General features: G+C 53.5%; 1 protein-coding gene across 3 annotated transcripts in view; it reads left to right on the top strand.

Annotated features, from left to right (window-relative positions):
• ECT2 (epithelial cell transforming 2) overlaps window positions 1–17,773 on the top strand; it is a 98,792-nt gene that overhangs the window by 49,736 nt on the left and 31,283 nt on the right. For all 3 annotated transcript variants that reach the window (XM_044291405.1, XM_044291403.1, XM_044291404.1), the window contains one exon: window positions 13,696–13,792. In XM_044291405.1, the coding sequence (XP_044147340.1) occupies window positions 13,696–13,792 (97 nt within the window). The remainder of the gene's footprint in view (window positions 1–13,695; window positions 13,793–17,773) is intronic.

The following is a 17,773-nucleotide window of genomic DNA, read 5'->3' as shown; positions in this document are numbered from 1 at the left end:
TATTATTCTTTTTTTTGGCGGAACGGAATGCACACTGAGTAATGAGTGGTTCCGCATACGGTCCACAAAAAAACCCGGAACTGACACAGAAAATAAATTTGCGTGCATGAGCCCTAATCCTGCCTGTAATAAGGAGATACCAGGAGATTCCACCTCTGTGTATAGATAAAATAGGATACTCCATTCACAATAGGTGATTGTCAGAGCTTATCTATTCTTTTCTTGTACAATGACCTTTGCACAGATCACAGAGCATGTCTAGAAAACTCTCCCATAGAAGTCAATGAGATTCCTTCCTGACCATTGTCTATGGTGCATTGGACTGCCGTAAAGTGGATGTGTTGCGATCTGGTTTTTAACGAGTTGTCACTTCAGCAACTGGCATTTATCATGTAGAGAAAGTTAACACAAGGCACATGCTAATGTATTGTGATTGTCCATATTGCCTCATTTGCTGGCTGGATAAATTTTTCCATCACATTATACCCTGCTTGTTTCCATGGTTACGACCACCCTGCAATCCTTCAGTGGTGCTCGTGCTTGCACATTACAGGAAAAAGCACTGGCCTCTCTGGCCGGGACCGTGGGAGCTAATATAGGCTGGTGCTTTTTTTTTCTTATAGTGTGCAAGCAAGGCCGCCGATGCTAGATTTGCAAGGTGGTTGTAACCATAGAAACGAGCAGTGTATGTGATGGAAAAATGAATCCAGCCAGAAAAGGAAGCAATATGGACGATAACAATACATTAGTAAGTGCCTTATATTAACTTTCTCTACATGATAAATGCCATTTGTTGTAGTAAAACATCCCCTTTTAACAAGCGGATAAAATTTTTGGTGACTTGTTTCCTTAAAGGGAATCTGTCACCTCTACTATGCTACCCTCATTGAGCTTTTCTAAATGTTCATTGTGTTACCCTAAACGTATAAATTACACTTTTTTTTATTTTTATTTCATTTGCAGACGAATTCTATAAGTATTATGCATTTTTGTACTTCGCGCCTTTTATGCAAAATAACAAGAGTCATATCTTACTTGTGTGACCAGAGGAGAGTCATATTTTCAAGCTCTCTCATCTCAGGTTAATTTGCATATACAGTCCTAAACAAAAGTTTAAGACCACTTGAAAAAATGGCAAAAAAAATCACATTTCTCGCCCAGTTTCCTTGGGGGACACAGAAGACCTTGGGTATAGCTCATCTCCCTAGGAGGCGTGACACTAAGTGAAAACTGTTAAGCCCCTCCTCCACAGCTATACCCTCAGCCTGGAGAGAGAGGCTGCCAGTTTTAGCTTAGTGTCCAAGGAGGCAAGACACTCCCTGCTACTGCAGGGCTGTTTTCTCCTTGTTTTTAATTTTGATTTTTACTTTTTCTTTTCTTTTTGTTCCAGACATTACGGGACAACAGAGTCGCACTAGACTTCTCTGTTTCTCCCGGGGTTGAGCTGCGCCAGTGCCGGTCATCCGCACTGCTGCCTCCCCCACAGAAGGCAAGGTGGACCAGGGCAGCCCAGCTCCCCTGCATCCCGCCAGCGCAAGGGTCGCCCGCACGCCAAGTCCCTCTTCCAGCGTCCTGCCACTACGGTGCCAGTAGCTGAAGGGGCGACCCTGCTGGAACGGACCGAGGGTGAAGACGGCTGTGGTGAGAGAGTGGCTTCTCCAGCCCTACGACCCCCTCCCCCCACCCAGGTCTCCTGCGTGACTGACCCCCATATTGGTCCCTGCTGGATCCTAGCTTGTTTTATTAGCTCCCTCTCCTCCCCTCCATAATAGGTGCCCACTGAGGGGTTATGCTGGCGTCCCTATCATGCCGCCCAGGGAGCTGCCTCTATACGGGCACCCGGTCACAGGGTTCCCCCGCCCCCCCCCCCCCCCCCCCTATCGCCTTACCGGTGCGCTGCTCAGGGCCAGAGGCCCTCTCCTGACGGCTGCAGCGTAGGGCCCTTGTTTCCGGTCCGCGGGGTGGGCACCCGCGGCCGGAATGACTGGTGCGGTGTCCCAGCAGACCCTGGCGACCACTGCTGCTCTCAGAGGCTGTCTTTCCGGTCGGCCGGGCGCCGCAGAAAGATTCTTTCCAGCTCCTTCCCGGGCCCCCTGACTGTTCCGGCCCGCGGGGTGGGCTCCCGCGGCCGGTATTATGCACGCGCCGCTCCGCTCCCTCCAGGTCCCGGCCGGTACCTCCGGGCACCGCGAAAATTTAGGCCCCGGCTTCGCGGCCGCGAAAATTTAGGCCCCGGCTTCGCGGCCGCGAAAATTTAGGCCCCGGCTTCGCGGCCGCGAAAATTTAGGCCCCGGCTTCGCGGCCTAGTAGGCCGCAAATTTCCGGCCTCGATTGGAGGGGGCGGGCACTCTCCAGGCGCGAATTCTTCCCGCCGGAGGTCCCCCCGCCCCCAGGGCATCGCTGCACCGCTCTCAGGTCGGATCCCTGTTAACCTCTTGGATGCCGACGGCTGTGCCCTTATATGGTGGCCCCTTCCTGCCTCAAAGAGGCTGTGTTTTAGAATAATAAATAAAAAACATAACTACAGAAATAATATAAGAATTAACAGTATGTGTGTATATATATATATAAGAGGTATCTGTATTTTTTTGTTGGCTGCGCAGGATGCTGCAGCCTGACCTTAGAGCGCTGGCCGTATGCCTGCCCCTATTCCATAGGCGGCATGTTGCGCTCCGTGGCACTGGCCAGGTATACATGTTCCCCTTCTAGGCGGACCCTTGCCCTCTCCTGGGATACGGCGCTGGCCAGGTGCAGGCCGCCCTTTTCTATAGGCAGAATTAGTCGCCTTCTCCAGTCACGGTACTGGCCATGTGCATGACCCCCCATTATAGGCGGCATACTGCACTCTCTCTGGCTGCGGGCTGGCCTTGTGCATGACCCCCTTCTGTAGGCGGAATACTGCCCTTTTACCGCATACGATGCTGACCTTGTGCACGACCCCCTTCCATAGGCGGAACGCTGCACTCTCGCTGGGTTTGCTACGGCCATATGCGTGACCCCCTTCCATAGACGGGACGCTGCACTCTCGCTGGATTCGCTACGGCCATATGCATGACCTCCTTCCATAGGCGGAACGCTGCACTCTCGCTGGGTTCGCTACGGCCATATGCATGACCTCCTTCCATAGGCGGAATGCTGTACTCTCGCTGGGTTCGCTACGGCCTTATGCATGACCTCCTTCCATAGGTGGAATGTTGCACTCTCTCTGACTTCGCTGCTGGTCATACGCATGACCTCCGTCCAAAGGAGGGCTGCTGCGCTCCCTCTCTCTGGATTCGCTGCCGGCCATATGCATGGCCTCCGTCCATGGGCAGAACGCTGCACTCTCGCTGGATTCGCTGCCGGCCATATGCATGAGCCGGCCATGTGCATTGCCTCCTTCCATAGGCGGAATGCTGCACTTTCTGGATTCGCTGCCGGCCATACGCATGACCTCCGTCCATAGGCGGAATGCTGCACTCTCTCTGGATTTGCTGCCGGCCATGTGCATGAACTCCTTCCATAGGTGGTTTGCTGCACTATCACTGGATTCGCTGCCGGCCATGTGCACGACACCTTCCTTGGGTGGTGTGCTGCACTCGCTGGAATCGCTGCCAGCAATGAGCATGTATCCTTTCCTCAGGCGGCATATGCACAACGCCACTGACTGTGGTTGTTTTCTCGCCAGTGTGTTGCTGGCCATGTGCATGTCCCGCATCCTTGGCGGGGTGCTTGCATTTTTGCTGGATGCGATGACGGCCGTGTGCATTACCCGCCCCCTTCTGGGTGGAATACTGCTCTTTCGCCGGATATGTTGCGGGCCATACACGGCCCACCTCATCCATGGGCAAGAATTTGCACCCTCACGTGACCCATGGCTGTCCTTGAAATGCTGTGCGGGATTCTTGCTTGTTCTCCTTCGTTGTGGAGTAGTTGCACTCTCGCAGTATTCGGTGTTAGGTGGGTTATTGCGCACTCGCTTTATGGTAAGATAACCCCGTGCATGTCCCCCTTTCTCTGGGCGGACCTCCTGCGTTCCCGCTGGGTACTGTGCGGCCATGTGATTAGTCACCTTCTGGGCGAACTATGGTATTTTCTACTTCTCTGAAGTTGTTACTGGCCTTGGGCAACCCCCCTTTGGGACGGGCCTTTGCATTCTTACCAGCTGCAGTGTTGCCAGGTGCATTTCCCCCTTTTCTGGGGGGCCTGCCTGCGTTCCCATCGCATGCCATACTGATGTCTTGTGCATCACTCCCTTTCAGGTTGCACTTTGCACTTCCGTTGATACTGTTGGGCTCTGTGGCTGATCCCCTTCACTGGGTGACTATTTTTTTGCAGTGAGCGGAATTTTTCTGGTGTGCTCTGTCCGTTGTTTGGGCCGTGTATGCCTTCTCCTCCCATAGGTGGGTTGGCCTTCTCACTGCTTGCGGGGCTGTTCGTACGTATGCCTCACTTCCTTCTGCGACTTACCCTTTTTTCTCTTGGGATGTGGTGCTGTCACGGGCCTTGCACTCTTCTCTAAAGAGATCATTCTGTCCACCTGTATAACCCTTGGGTGCTGTCATACAAGCATTACAAGTATGCCGCTGTATTCAAAGGTGTATTCTTTAGATATGAGTAGATGGGCTCTACTTGCTCTCTACTTCGCCGAGCTGGGTGGTGCTCGTTTTTCTGGTTTGGCCTGTATATTGTGGTCCCGTTGTTTCGGCATCCACCATGTCCGTTGGCCTTTCCACCTGGGGAGTGTTCGTGGTTCTTTGATACGTACCCTTTCGTTCTCCCGTGCACTCGCTTCCCGGCGCAAGTGGTCACTGGGTCGAGAGTGCCGTTTGCAGTGCCACTCGATTTCTGCGTTAGCTCTGGCGGGACTGCTGTTCCCTCGCCTGCTACTGTTTTTCCTCCTCTACGGGTGTCGTGCGGTATGAGTTTTTTCTTTTGGCGCCCCCTCTGCGCTTTAGGCTGGTCCGCTACCGGGTTCGGGCCGCTTTTCTCGGGATGGTCACCCAGCTGCTCTTGGGTGCTCACTTACCCAGGTCCGTAGGACCTCCACCTTGGGTTCTTCAGGGTACTCGCCTTCTGCGTGGCAGTGAACCGGGCGTCTCGGTGAGCGGGGTTCTGCCTTTGAGCTGTCCTATGGCTTCCCTGTTGCCCACTCCTCCTTTCAGTTGTAGGGTGTTATGCCGGCCTCTGTCTCGACTGCCTTTTTTCGCCGGCTCTGCTTGGCTCCCACTCGGTTTGGCTCGGCTCCCTCCGATGTGGCTTTTGCCCCGGCCGCGCTTCAGTGGCTGTTCCTTCGCTGCCCTCCCCTCTGGGGAGAGCTTGGTTGTTCATGTGGATGGTTCTGATGTTCCTCTTGGCCTCGTGCTGTCTCCCTTGTTCACTCTGGCTGTAACTTGGGAGGACCCCCATTCGGTCGAGATTGTCATTAGATCTCCCACACCGGGACTGTAGGACGTCTTCCTGTGGTGGCTACATCGGCATGGACTTTAGCCTGTCTTGTCCTGGCGGTTGCTGGGCGGACCCTTCGGTTCCTTTCCGTCTGTCCTTCTGCTCCCCCACTCCGGGTGGTTACAGGACTACGTTGCTCGGGGGCCGACGGGACCAGTTTTGCCGACCGTTCTGCCCGTGTTACTGGTCTGCGCCTGTTCGCATTGGGTTTCACCCGCTTGCCCAGGCGACTCTAGCGGGCTCGCTAGTGTTCGCTCCTGGCCGTGTTTTGTCCAGGATCTGTTGTAGGACTTAGGGGTTTTACCGGGGGTTCTGTGGGAAGCTGGGCGTTCCCCCACTCTGCCTTTCTCTCTCCATGGTTCTGTCTTTCTCCAGTCCGACCTGGATCTGGGACTGGGACTCTGTTGCTTGAAGTGTCAAGTGTCAGCGCTGTCCTTCCCCTTTCGGCGTTCCCCGGCCCTCTGGGCCTGTCAGGGCCCTTTTCCGTGGAGCGGCTTTGGGGTTCCCTCGTACTGCCCCTGGGTACCGCCCTGGGCATTGCATACTGGGCTCTTGGCGCTCCAATCTTTCCCTTGGAGCCGTTACAGGAGTTCTCTCTACTCCTTCTGTCCTGTACGGTTATGTTTCCGTAGCCGTCGTGTCTCTGGCGGGTGCCTGGGTGGCGGCCCTTCTTGTTCCGAGCCTTCTCTTTCCTCGGGACAGGGCTGTTCTCCATCCCGTCTCTTCCTTCCTTCTGAAGGTGGTGTTTGTCTTTCATTTTAACGGGGCTTTCGTCCTCCCCTTCCCACCCCCGGGAACGGACACTTCACCGATTTGGGAGTTGTTTGGGCCTTGCGGTTTTTACTTGGAGATCTCCGACTCTTGTCGACGTTCGGTCTCTTGGTTTTCCAGGAGGTCCGCGCAACGGGTTGGTGGCCTCCGGGGTGGCTTTCCTCCGCTTTCTCACAGTGGTTGTTGCTGTGGTTACCGCACCAAGGGCAGGGTTCTGCTTTTGGTGTCACCGTTCGTTTCACCGGAGCGGTCGGTGCCTCCTGGGCCGGTGGCATTTGGTTTCGGCCATGCGTCTGTGCGCGGCGGTCACTGGTCTGCCTTACAGCGTTCTACAGGGTGCATACTCTGGCTTCGGCAGATGCTGCCTTGGGCCGCCTGGTCTGCGGGCGGCGGTTTCTTGATGCCTTCGGGTGATTCGCCTTGGTGCTGTGGTCCCTCCCCCTTTTGGACTGCTTTTGAACGTCCCAAGGTCTTCTGTGTCCCCCAAGGAAACTGGGCGAGAAAACGAGATTTTTGTATAACTTACCAGTAAAATCTCTTTCTCGCTCTTTCCTTGGGGGACACAGCACCCACCCATTCTTTGTTTTTTCTCTACACGGTTTCCGAGTTGTTTTACCCGTTGGGTAGTTGGCTTGTTGGTTCCACTTTTGGACTTTGCCTTTTTTTCACTACTTGGACACGCAACTGGCAGCCTCTCTCTCCAGGCTGAGGGTATAGCTGTGGAGGAGGGGCTTAACAGTTTTCACTTAGTGTCACGCCTCCTAGGGAGATGAGCTATACCCAAGGTCTTCTGTGTCCCCCAAGGAAAGAGCGAGAAAGAGATTTTACTGGTAAGTTATACAAAAATCTCGTTTTTACATTCTTGGATCTTAACGAGGTTCCAAGTAGAGCTTCAACATTCAACAAGAAGAAATGGGAGTGAGACAAAACATTTTTCTCGTACTTTTTTCCATTGGGGGACACAGACCATGGGTATAGCTTAGAGGTATTAGTAGGAGGGACACTATGCAAATGAAAGAGCTCCTCCTCCTCGGGCTATACCCCCCGACTCCACCAGGAGGAACTCAGTCTTTGCTTAGTGTCTGTCCAAGGAGGTGACGCTTACTCTTCTCCTGTTTGTTATTTTTTTCTGTTTTCAGATGGGGACGCAGGTCAGCATTGCGCTTTCCTGGCCCCCGTGGAGTGTCTGCCACCGTCTTTCGACGTGTCCTGGCTACCTCCCATCCCCCCACAGAAGAAAAGTGGATCCAGGCTCAACATGTCAGCTCTGGCATCCCACCAGCTGCTGGGACGCCTGCTGCCTACCCTCCTCCAGAGCACTGTTCTCCTGGATTGGAGTCAGAAGTCTGAAGAGGCGCATCCCTGCTGGTCTGGACATCGAGGGAGCATGCTGAGCAGATAAGTATTGCCCAGTCCCTCCCCCTCCCTCTGTGTCTGTTTGTCTGTGGCTACCTGGGTGAGCTTGAAGAAGGATCCTGATGGGGCACTTTGGGGCACTTTCTTCATTTTGGCACTGGAGTACTGGCATCTCTTCCCCCTTAAACTGTGGGCTTCAGCGCTTCTCTCGTCGGTCCTTGGCTGCTGCGCTCTCTCAGCGCCCGCCGGCAGGCCGCTCCTCCATGGCCTCGTTAACCCCTGCTGCACCACGTGAGGGGAGTCGTGGTGTTTGTTTAAATCGCGCGCTTATTTTCGTGCTTATTTTCGCGCATATTTTCGCGCGCGCTTGTTTTGCGCGCTTTTTTCGCGCCATAGTGACGCGTTCGGGGGGGGCGGAGCCTCGGCATGCCGCTCTGACTCTCCTTACACCGGAGACTCTGTTTGCTCACGGCCGTGCAGCTCCTCATCACTCTACTCCGTTTTGTTATTTTCTTTCTAGATGGGGACACAGGTCGGCATGGCGCCTTCCTGGTCCCCCGTGGAGTGCCCGCCGCCGTCCTTGGACGCTGCCTGGCTGCCTCCATTGCCCCCCAAAGAAGACAAGTGGATCCGGGCTCGACCTGCAGCTCCGGTATCCCACCAGCTACTGGGTCTCCTGCTGCCACCCTCCACCAGAACACTGCACTCCTGGACAAGGAGTCAGAAGCCTGAAGAGGTGCATCCCTGCTGGTCCTGGAGTCGAGGGAGAAGATCTGCAGGAGCAGATAAGTATTACCTGCATCCCTGCCTTACCCCCCTCCTCCACGTCCCTGGGAGCCTGCGGTCCCCGCTTGGGCATCTGCCATGTCCAGCGCGGCCGCTAAATTGGTCTTAGTCGCCAAGGCAACCATGTCCTTTAATCCTGTGGCGCTAAAGACTCCATCTCTCTGTGGTCCCCACAGTGGGTGCCTGACTACGAAGAGGCAGCGTGAGCGGCAGCATCCCACCTCGGATGTCTCCGTCTCTCCACCCCCCTCACCTCGCCTGTGGCGCTTTCGGACTGCTCTCCCCCTCCCTAGGGAGAGTAATCCGAAGGGGAATTATCCGGCTCGGACGAGCCAGGTCCTTTTTGGACTATAGGGCATTTTCAAATCCTGTGACGCCAACCACCTCTCTAAGTGGTTTTCCACAGAAGACGCCCGACTACTAACAGGAAGCGTGAGCAGCAGCATCCCTCCGTCAGGGTGGCTGACTTAGTGGCGACTGTCCGAGACACCTTTATTCTCCAAGGGGATTCTCCTCCTTCCACTTGTCAGGAGTTCCCCCTTTTTCCGTCCAGGCAGTCGGAGACTACCATGTTCCCGGTCCATGAGGGATTTTTCCGCGGTCATGTCCAGGGCCTGGGATAGTCTTAATAAGGTTCTCGACCACCCAGCGCATGAATATACTTTCCTTTCCCTGCTGACGGCGAGGAGAGGTGTCTCCTCCCCCTAAGGTGGATTCTCCGGTGGCCGGATTAGCCAATTATATGGCCCTTCCTGTCTTGGTCAGTTCCTCTTTCCAGGATGCTGTAGACAGACGCATAGACTCTCTTCCAGGTCCTTTTTTCGCTGGCAGCGCGTCCCTGTGACCTACCTTTCACTCAGCAGGGGTAGCCAGTGCTCTCTCGGTGTGGTTACAGCACCACCACCAGGAACTGGCGGTACGAGATGCGGCTACTGACACACTGGAGTTGGTTCTCCAGATGTCTCAGGCTTCTAAGATTCTTTGCGAAGCTTCTAGGGACATTGTTTCCCTCTTTGCCCGCAGGTTGGCCATCTCTGTCACTCAGCGCGAAGAGATCTGATTGAAGGTGTGGGACGCTGACGCCTCCACCAAGCGTTCCCTTGCTAATCTCCCCTTTGGGGTTTCCAGACCTTATGGGGATCAGCTGGACGAGTTCATCTCTGCATGCCTTTTGCCGTTTCTCATCTGGTAGGCCGTCGCCTGCTTCCTCCGCCGGGGGTCTCAGTTCGCCCGCAAAGAGGCCTTCCTTTACACCAGCCTTCCCGGCACTAGAGGGCCCAGTCAGCCCGCCCTGCTGCTCCTCGGCCTATCACATGTCCCGATTGCGGAATCCCACCATCGATTCCTGCGCTTCGCCATTACGGGTCGACACTGTCAGTTTGTCGCCCTTCCTTCGGGTTGGCGACCACCCCGCGGGTCCTTGCCACGGTCCTGGACCGCTCATGGCGCTTCTTCGTACCAGGGGCATTCCTTTGCTGCCCTATCGGGACGATATCCGGATAGAGGCCCCCCTCTCTACCGCAGACCAAGGACAGCGTCCGGATCACTGTTCAGACTCTGGAACGGTTCGGCTGGCTGGTAACTTTCCCAAACTCCTGCCTCTTCCCGTCCCAGAGGCTCTCCTTCCGGAGGATGATTTTGGACACCTCGGCTGCCAAAGTATTCTGCCAGCCTTCAAGTCCTCCCAGATCCAGGGGGCAGTGTCGCATCTGCTGCGCTCCCCGTGCCTCTCCATTCGGGAATACTTGCAGGTCCTGGGTCTTATGGTAGCCTCTTTCGAGGCCTTCCATATGCCCAGTTTCACACTCGCCTGGCGCAACAGGAGATCCTTTACCTTTCAGCGGGTTCGGGCAGCTCTCCCTTGGTGGCTGTTCCCGATGAACCTGAGGTCGGGGAGTTCCTTTCTCGCATTCTCCTGGACGATCGCCACCACCGATGCCAGCATCCTGGGTTGGGGGGGCGTTTTCCAGTCTCGCACGGTTCAAGGGATTTGGTCGGCGGCAGAGTCTCGCCTTCCAATCAACTTTCTGGAACTGAGGGCGATTTTTTCCGCTCTCTCTCTCTCCTATTGGACCTCTCTCCTTGCGGGCCTCCCAGTGCGGGTTCAAACGGGCAATGCCGTGGCCTATATCGACCATCAGGGCGGGACCCGCAGCCGGATGGTGATGCAGGAGGTGAAGAGAATTCTGACGTGGGCGGAGACGCACGTTCCGGTGTTGTCAGCAGTTTACATTCCAGGAGTGAACAACTGGACAGCGGACTTTCTAAGCCACAACAAGGTGGATCCAAGCGAGTGGTCTCTGCATCCAGAAGTGTTCGAAGAAATCTGCCACAGATGGGACCGTCCGGATGTGGACTTAATGGCGTCCGGGTTCAACAACAAGATCCCAGTGGTCCTGGCTCGTGCCCGAGATCCGAAGGCGTACGGATGGATGCGCAGGTGTCTCCGTGGCAGGACTTCAGCCTCCTCTGTTTTCCTCTCCTACCAAAGGGTCTACGCCAGTTCGAGGCGGAAGGGAATCCGACCGTTCTCATCGCCCCAGAGTGGCCTCGCCGCGCGTGGTTTTTCGGACGTGGCTCGGTTGCTGGCGGACGCCCCATGGCCTCTTCCCGACAGACAGGACCTACTGTCTCAGGGCCCGTTCTTCCACCAGAATTTACAGTCTCTTCGTTTACCGGCGTGACTGTTGAAACCGCCATCCTGATGAAGATGGGGTTCTCGGATTCAGTGGTTAGGACCATGATCAGTCCGGGAAAGTCTTCTTCCTCCCGGATTTACTATCGTACCTGGATGGCCTTCCTGTCCTTTTGTGAGGGTTCGGGGTTCCCTCCCCTTCGTTTTTCCATCTTGATGGTACTGTCTTTTCTTCAGTCTGGGCTTGTGCAGGGACTGTCGCTTAGTTCCCTGTAAGGTCAGGTTTCGGCGCGGGCCGTCAGGGGTCCCTTGCTCTTAAGGGTCCGGTGGTGACCTTTCTTCAGGGGGTGGCGCATTCGGTTCCCCGTATGTTCCCCCTTTGTCTCCTTGGGATCTCAATTTGGTTCTGCGCACTCTGCAGTCGGCCCCCTTCGAGCCTTTGAGGAGGGTCTCTGACTGTTCTCATCTGGAAAGTGGTCTTCCTTGTGACCATAGCTTCTGATACAGCTACATGGCGTAGTGATTAAGGTTCTGGGCTATTATGCAGTGGCTGTGAGTTCACATCCCATCACGAGCTTTTAAGTCAGACTGGTGTCGAAGCTGGCCGCTCTTTCCTGTCAGGAGCCTTTCTGGTTTTCCACCAGGTTTAAGTTGTGCTCCGTCCAGTCCCCTTCTTTTTGCCCAGGGTGGTCTCTCCCTTCCACCTTGATGAGGATCTTGTCCTGCCTTCCTTTTGTCCTTCTCCGGCTAACCCCAAGGAACGCACTCTGCATTCCCTGGATGTTGTACGGGTCCTGAAGGTGTATCTCGCGGCTACTGCTTCCGTCCGCCGTTCATGGCGCTCTGGATCTCCTTGGCTATTTCCGCGGCTTGTCGCGCTTGTGGTGGAGTTCCCCCGGCTAGGATTGCCGCTCACTCCACTAGGGCGGTGGGGGCTTCCTGGGCAAGACGCAATCGTGCCTCTGCGTCTCAGCTGTGTACGGCGGCCACCTGGTCGTCCTTGCATACCTTTGCAAATTTTTGTCAGTTGCATTCACTGGCTTCGGCTGATGCGGCTTTGGCCGCAGGGTTTTGCAGGCTGTGGTTCCTGTTTGACCGTTGGGCGTTCCTCCTGGCGGTGCTGATATTTTTTCCCACCCCATGGACTGCTTTTGGACGTCCCATGGTCTGTGTCCCCCAATGGAAAAAAGTACGAGAAAAGGAGATTTTTGTGAAACTCACCTGTAAAATCTTTTTCTCGTCTTTTCCATTGGGGGACACAGCTCCCACCCATTATTCCTGTTGCAGGAGGGGTCTTTAGTTCAGTTTTCTGTTTCTGGTTGGACCTTATGGCTTGGTCCGATGGTTTCCATGGTTTTTTCTTGCTCCTTCTCCTACTGCTTGTGCAACGCCTGAGTTCCTCCTGGTGGAGTCGGGGGGTATAGCCCGAGGAGGAGGAGCTCTTTCATTTGCATAGTGTCCCTCCTACTAATACCTCTAAGCTATACCCATGGTCTGTGTCCCCCAATGGAAAAGACGAGAAAAAGATTTTACAGGTGAGTTTCACAAAAATCTCCTTTTTGCCCATTCAATTTAATGAAAACAATGAATAAACTGAAACAGGCTGTTTTTCAGCTGATCCAAAGTTTAGGACCACATGCCTTTTTAAAAGGCCAAATCTGTGCAAAGATGTGGATTTATTGTTATTTTCTGTCATGTAGTCACACGTTGTGATGGCAAAGGCAAACAAACTCTCCCTTTTTTGAACATGGTCGGGTTGTTGAACTGCATAAGCAGAGTCTCTCACAGCGCGCCATCGCTGCTGAGGTGGGACGCAGTAGGACAGTCATTTGGAATTTCTTAAATGATCCTGAGGGTTATGGAACAAAAAAGTAAAGTGGAAGACCCAAAAAAATGTCATCAGCACTGAGCCGGAGGATCCAATTGGCTGTCCGTCAAGATACTGGACGATCCTCGACCCAAATTAAGGCCCTTACTGGTGCTGACTGCAGCCCAATAACCATCAGACGGCATCTGAGACTGAAGGGCTTCAAAAACAAAACACAGTTTTTTGTTTTTTTTTGGGAGGTGTGGTCCTAAACTTTTGATCAGCTGAAAAACAGCCTGTGTCAGTTTATTAGTTTTCATTAAATTGAATGCTCAAAAAATGTTTTGTCTCACCCCCATTTCTTCTTGTTGCATGTTGAAGCTCTACTTGGAATCTTGTTAAGATCCAGCCATGCTAAATATGATTTTTTATTTTTTTTTGCCATTTTTCAAGTGGTCTTAAACTTTTGGTCAGGACTGTATATCAAATCGGTCTTTATACACAATAAAGCACACAGAGCTATGGGGACTGGGTATTGCGGATGTGGTAGCGGCCATCTAGCAACCAGTGTCCTCAGCTGTATACCACAAATCCAGGTGACAGGTTCTCTAAGATTCCTGTGGGCAGTGAAATGGTTAGTGCACCAGGACCCCAGTGGCTACTCATACCTCCAGGGTCCTGTTTGCTTCCTGCGTTGATTTTTGGGAGGATGATCATGAGGAGTTAGCAGCTGTTGGCTGCATAGTGCTCCCTCTGATCGGCCAGAATTATTCATGATTATTCTGCAAGACCAGGCTTTCCCTGAGCAATGGTGGCTTCTCATGGATGGGGTTCTAGCTTTATCTTTTGGGATCTGATTTATTCATTTGCTTTGGAGAAACATGTTAGTCTGTACTGTAATTTTCTGTTTCAGATTAATCAAGCAAAGCCAGAATGCGGGAGACAGACATTAGCTGAATTGATGATCCGTCCGGTTCAAAGACTACCTAGTGTTGCTCTTCTTTTAAATGGTAGGTTACTGCAGAAAGATTTCCACCTAAGGGTCCATTCACACGTCCGTAATTCTTTTGCGGACCTGCAAAACACGGACACCTGCAATGTGCAATCCGCAATTTGCAGATCGCACATCAGACACTATAATAGAAAATGCCTTTTCTGGTCCGCAATGGCAGACAAAAATAGGACTATTTTTTTCAGGAATGGAATTGCAGATCCCGAAAATGCGGATTTGCATTTGAAAGTGAATGGGTCCACAAATTGCAGAACGAATGCGGACCCAAATTACGGACGTGTGAATGGACACCAATTGCAGAGCACATTCATATTTATTTTTATTATCCCATATGAAAGTTTCTCAAAAGTGATTTTAGAAGAATATTCTCCATTACTTTCTCGTGAATGGCATTGGGACACTGCACCATGGGTATATGCCCAGCTGCCACTAGGAGGCTGATACTAGAAAAGAAAGGTGTTGGCTCCACCCAGATGGGCTATAGCCTCTGCTCAGACACTAAACCAACCAGTTTTAGTCTAGTGTCCGTAGGAGGCAGACATGACCTGCTCTGTTTTTTTGCAGGTCTTGCTGCTTTTTTATTTTTCCTTCTCCTGCCTGTCTTGACCTGCTGCTGCAGGATGGGGCTTTATCTTGGATATCCACTTTAGTTGCCCCTCTGCGGGCGCATACTCTCATTACCTCGCCGGTGACTCGGTCCCCTATTACTGCATCCGCAGTGGCTGTCAGTAATACCACATATGTGCGAGTTTGCCGAAGGGGTGACTCTTGCGGCGGCTAAAGACACCGGGCGTTGAGTATTCTCCCTGTGTCCCTGTCCCATGCGTCTAGGATTAGTTCCCTTCTTTCCCAGGGGGTAGGAGCACCTCATATCTGGGGGCCAGAGAGGTTTCCCTTTCCCCTTGTTTTCCCCCTGCTTTTAGCAGGCCTGTTGCTCCCCAGATTAAAGTGTTTGCCTGCAATCCAGAAGTTCCTGAATCCTCACCCAGCACATATCTTAACCTGAGAGGGGGGGTCAATTTTTCACCTCTACGGAGTCCCCCACACCAGCCCTCTTGGTTAGCTGGGCCTCCAACCACCTATGTTTCTCCCTGGCCTGCCTTTACTTTAGTCCCCGGCTCCTGCCTGGGACTGGGCTGCAACTTCCCTGCCCTGTGCTCGGGCACCTGGTGCTGCGTTTACCTTGGTTTTCCTCAGGAGTCCCCCTCACCTGTTCTTTTCCTTCTGGAGTGCCCCCGGTCTCCCGTGGTTCCGTTCCACTGACGGCGCTCCTTCCCCTGCCTCTCAATTAATCGAGGCCCCAGCTTTTACCTAGCCTAGGCCGGATCCTTCTAGTCCTGGCTTTTTTCTTGGCCCCTCCCCGCTTCTCTTGGCTCCTGGGAGGGGTCTCCTACCCCTCCTATCCCAGTTTAGGGCGAAGTTTGCCTTTTGGCTAGTTCTTCCTGTGGGACATCCATCTTGCCAGCACTCCTGATGGACGCTCTCCAATCTCCTGCGACTGCTGCAGCACTTCTTCGGGGACACAGCACCTGGGGTCCGGTAGGACAGCCTCTGGCTGGCTGATTTTTCTTTTTTTCAGGCTCTCACTCAGCCCTCATGTCTTCTTCCAGAGAAGACTCCCAGCCCCCCTGCGGGGTCGTCACGTATTATACATGCGTCCGCTGTAATGTAAAGTTGCCTTGCGGTCAGCCTGAGCCCGTTTGTGCGCAGTGCCTTGCCGCCAGACCCTCTCAGGACACCCTGATCATACCTTATGTGTCGGTTCCTCCTGAATGGGCTTCTTCGCTGTCCCAAGCCATAGGGAACCTGGCCTGACTCTCTCAATCCATGGTTGAGTCACTGGACTGCTTGCCTTCCAAAATTGCAGCTGCCTCTGCCCCTCCCAGGGACTCCTCCGTGGACAGGGCACGCTTACGTTCTGACACCAGGTCCCGCAAGATACCTCAGGTGGTCACAACCATGTCCCACTCCTCCTTGGCATTCCCAGGACAGGTCTGAGGCTAGCGTCAAATCCTCCCATGCCGCACCATCCGCCGCCTCAGGGGACTCCTCTAACTCTGATTCTGGATCAGAACAGAGCTCTGCCCTGTCTGCAGCCATGCAGGATCTCAACAGGGCAGTTAGGGACGCTCTCCATGTGCAGGAAGACCCTCTCCTCCTCGGCTTAGGAATCCGTTTCATAACGCCATTCCAGGCATCCCATTTTTGGTTTTCACTAACCTGCAATTCCACTCCTGGCCAAGGAGTGGTGTCATCCGGGTGTCCAGGGGGGCACGAGAAGCGTGGCTGTCCTGAAGGAAGTCCCTTGCATTCTGCGGAGGGACACGTTCCCGCTCTCTCCGCGGTTTACATCCCCGGAGTCTATAATTAGGCGGCCGACTTCCTCAGTCGCCAGCGTCTCGATCTGGGCTAGTGGTCTCTCTATCCAGAGGTGTTTCAACAACTGTCAGCGCTGGGGAATCCCAGACTTGGATCTTTTCGCCTCCCGTCTGAACCACAAACTTCCACTTTACGTCACCAGGTCTCGGGATCCTCAGGCTCTGGCGGTTGACGCCTTGGTTCTCCCGTGATCCCAATTCAGTCTCCTATATCTCTTCCCTTCCACTACTTCCTCGGGTACTTAAACGTCTCAAAATGGATCGGGAACCGGCGATATTGGTGGTTCCGGACTGGCCCCACAGGGCGTAGTATGCAGATCTCGTCTTCCTGCTTGCCGACGCCCCGTGGTGGTTACCTCTGCGTCCTGACCTCCTTTTGCAAGGTCCGCTGTTCCACCCAAGTTTACCTCTGCTTCATTTAACGGCATGGCTGTTGAAGCCGCAGTCCTAAGGTTCTGCGGTCTCTCCAAGTCAGTCATCCACAGTATGCTTCATGCACGTAAGCCCCAGTTAGCCAGGATTTACCATCGTACCTGGAAGGCTTACTTTGCCTGGTGTGAATCTGGCGAGGTTCAACCTCTCCTTTTTTCCATCCCTAGGATTCTTTCCTTCAGGCCGACCTTGAGAAGGGTCTCAGCCTGGCCTCCCTCAAAAGTCAGGTCTCGGCCTTGTCTGTCCTTTTCCAAATGTCCTTGGCTTCTCGTGTTGGTCCCCCTTTTTAGTTTTTCACCAGGACAAGGTTGTCCTGTGCCCAGTTCCCTCCTTTCTTCCCAACCTTTCCGGTTGACTGCTCACTCCACCAGGGCAGTCGGGAATCGTGGGCGGTCTGGCATTTAGCCTCTGCTTCCCAGGTCTGCAAGGCCGCCTTTTAAGTGTGCTGTTACTTTTATATGTTTGGTTATGGGTGACAGCTCTACTCTCTCCAATATTCATCCTTGACCCAGGAGCTTCTGCTCTTGCTGGCGGCTTCACTCATTGCAAAATTATGCCGGCAGCCGCACTTCCATCTACTATACTGAACGGGAACATCGCTGGACGGCTTCTCTACTCTGTACTGCCGCCCGCCCACACGTTCTAACTTGCCCCTACCGTAGCTGAATAAGGCAGCAGGAGGATGTCCTCCTCCTCTCTGCTGCCTGGAGGTGCTGATTGGTGGTGAGCGCGTCCTGCTCTCTTCCCCACCTCCACTAATCGGCACCCTGTCATCTCTCGTGCCGGATCTCCCTGGTAACGTACTGTACACATTGCTGCCTAGGAGCAGTGTACGTATGGTACCAGAAGTGTGGCATTGCCTGCTAGAGTACTGTACCGGAATCATACTGTAGTACTGTGCCACCCACTGTGATTACACTGTGTATTTGAATAAATAGATTTTTTTTTTGTCCAAGTATTAATGTGTGATTGTTGTTCATGGACCCAAAATAAGCCCTCCCCCGATAACAAGCCGTAACCCTTTTTTTCGGAGAAAAAAAATAGAAGACCCTTTCTTATTTTTGGAGAAACACTGTATAACAATCAATCCTTTTGATTGCTATTATCATAGACTCCAATGCACTAGCATTAGTCTGATGATTTTACTGCTTTCCTATGGAGCTCTGCTA

The sequence above is a fragment of the Bufo gargarizans genome, chromosome 4, assembly GCF_014858855.1.
Source record: "Bufo gargarizans isolate SCDJY-AF-19 chromosome 4, ASM1485885v1, whole genome shotgun sequence".
In the NCBI taxonomy this organism is placed as follows: domain Eukaryota; kingdom Metazoa; phylum Chordata; class Amphibia; order Anura; family Bufonidae; genus Bufo; species Bufo gargarizans.
Note: the sequence above shows the minus strand (reverse complement) of the source record. Positions and strands in the feature narration are given on the sequence as shown.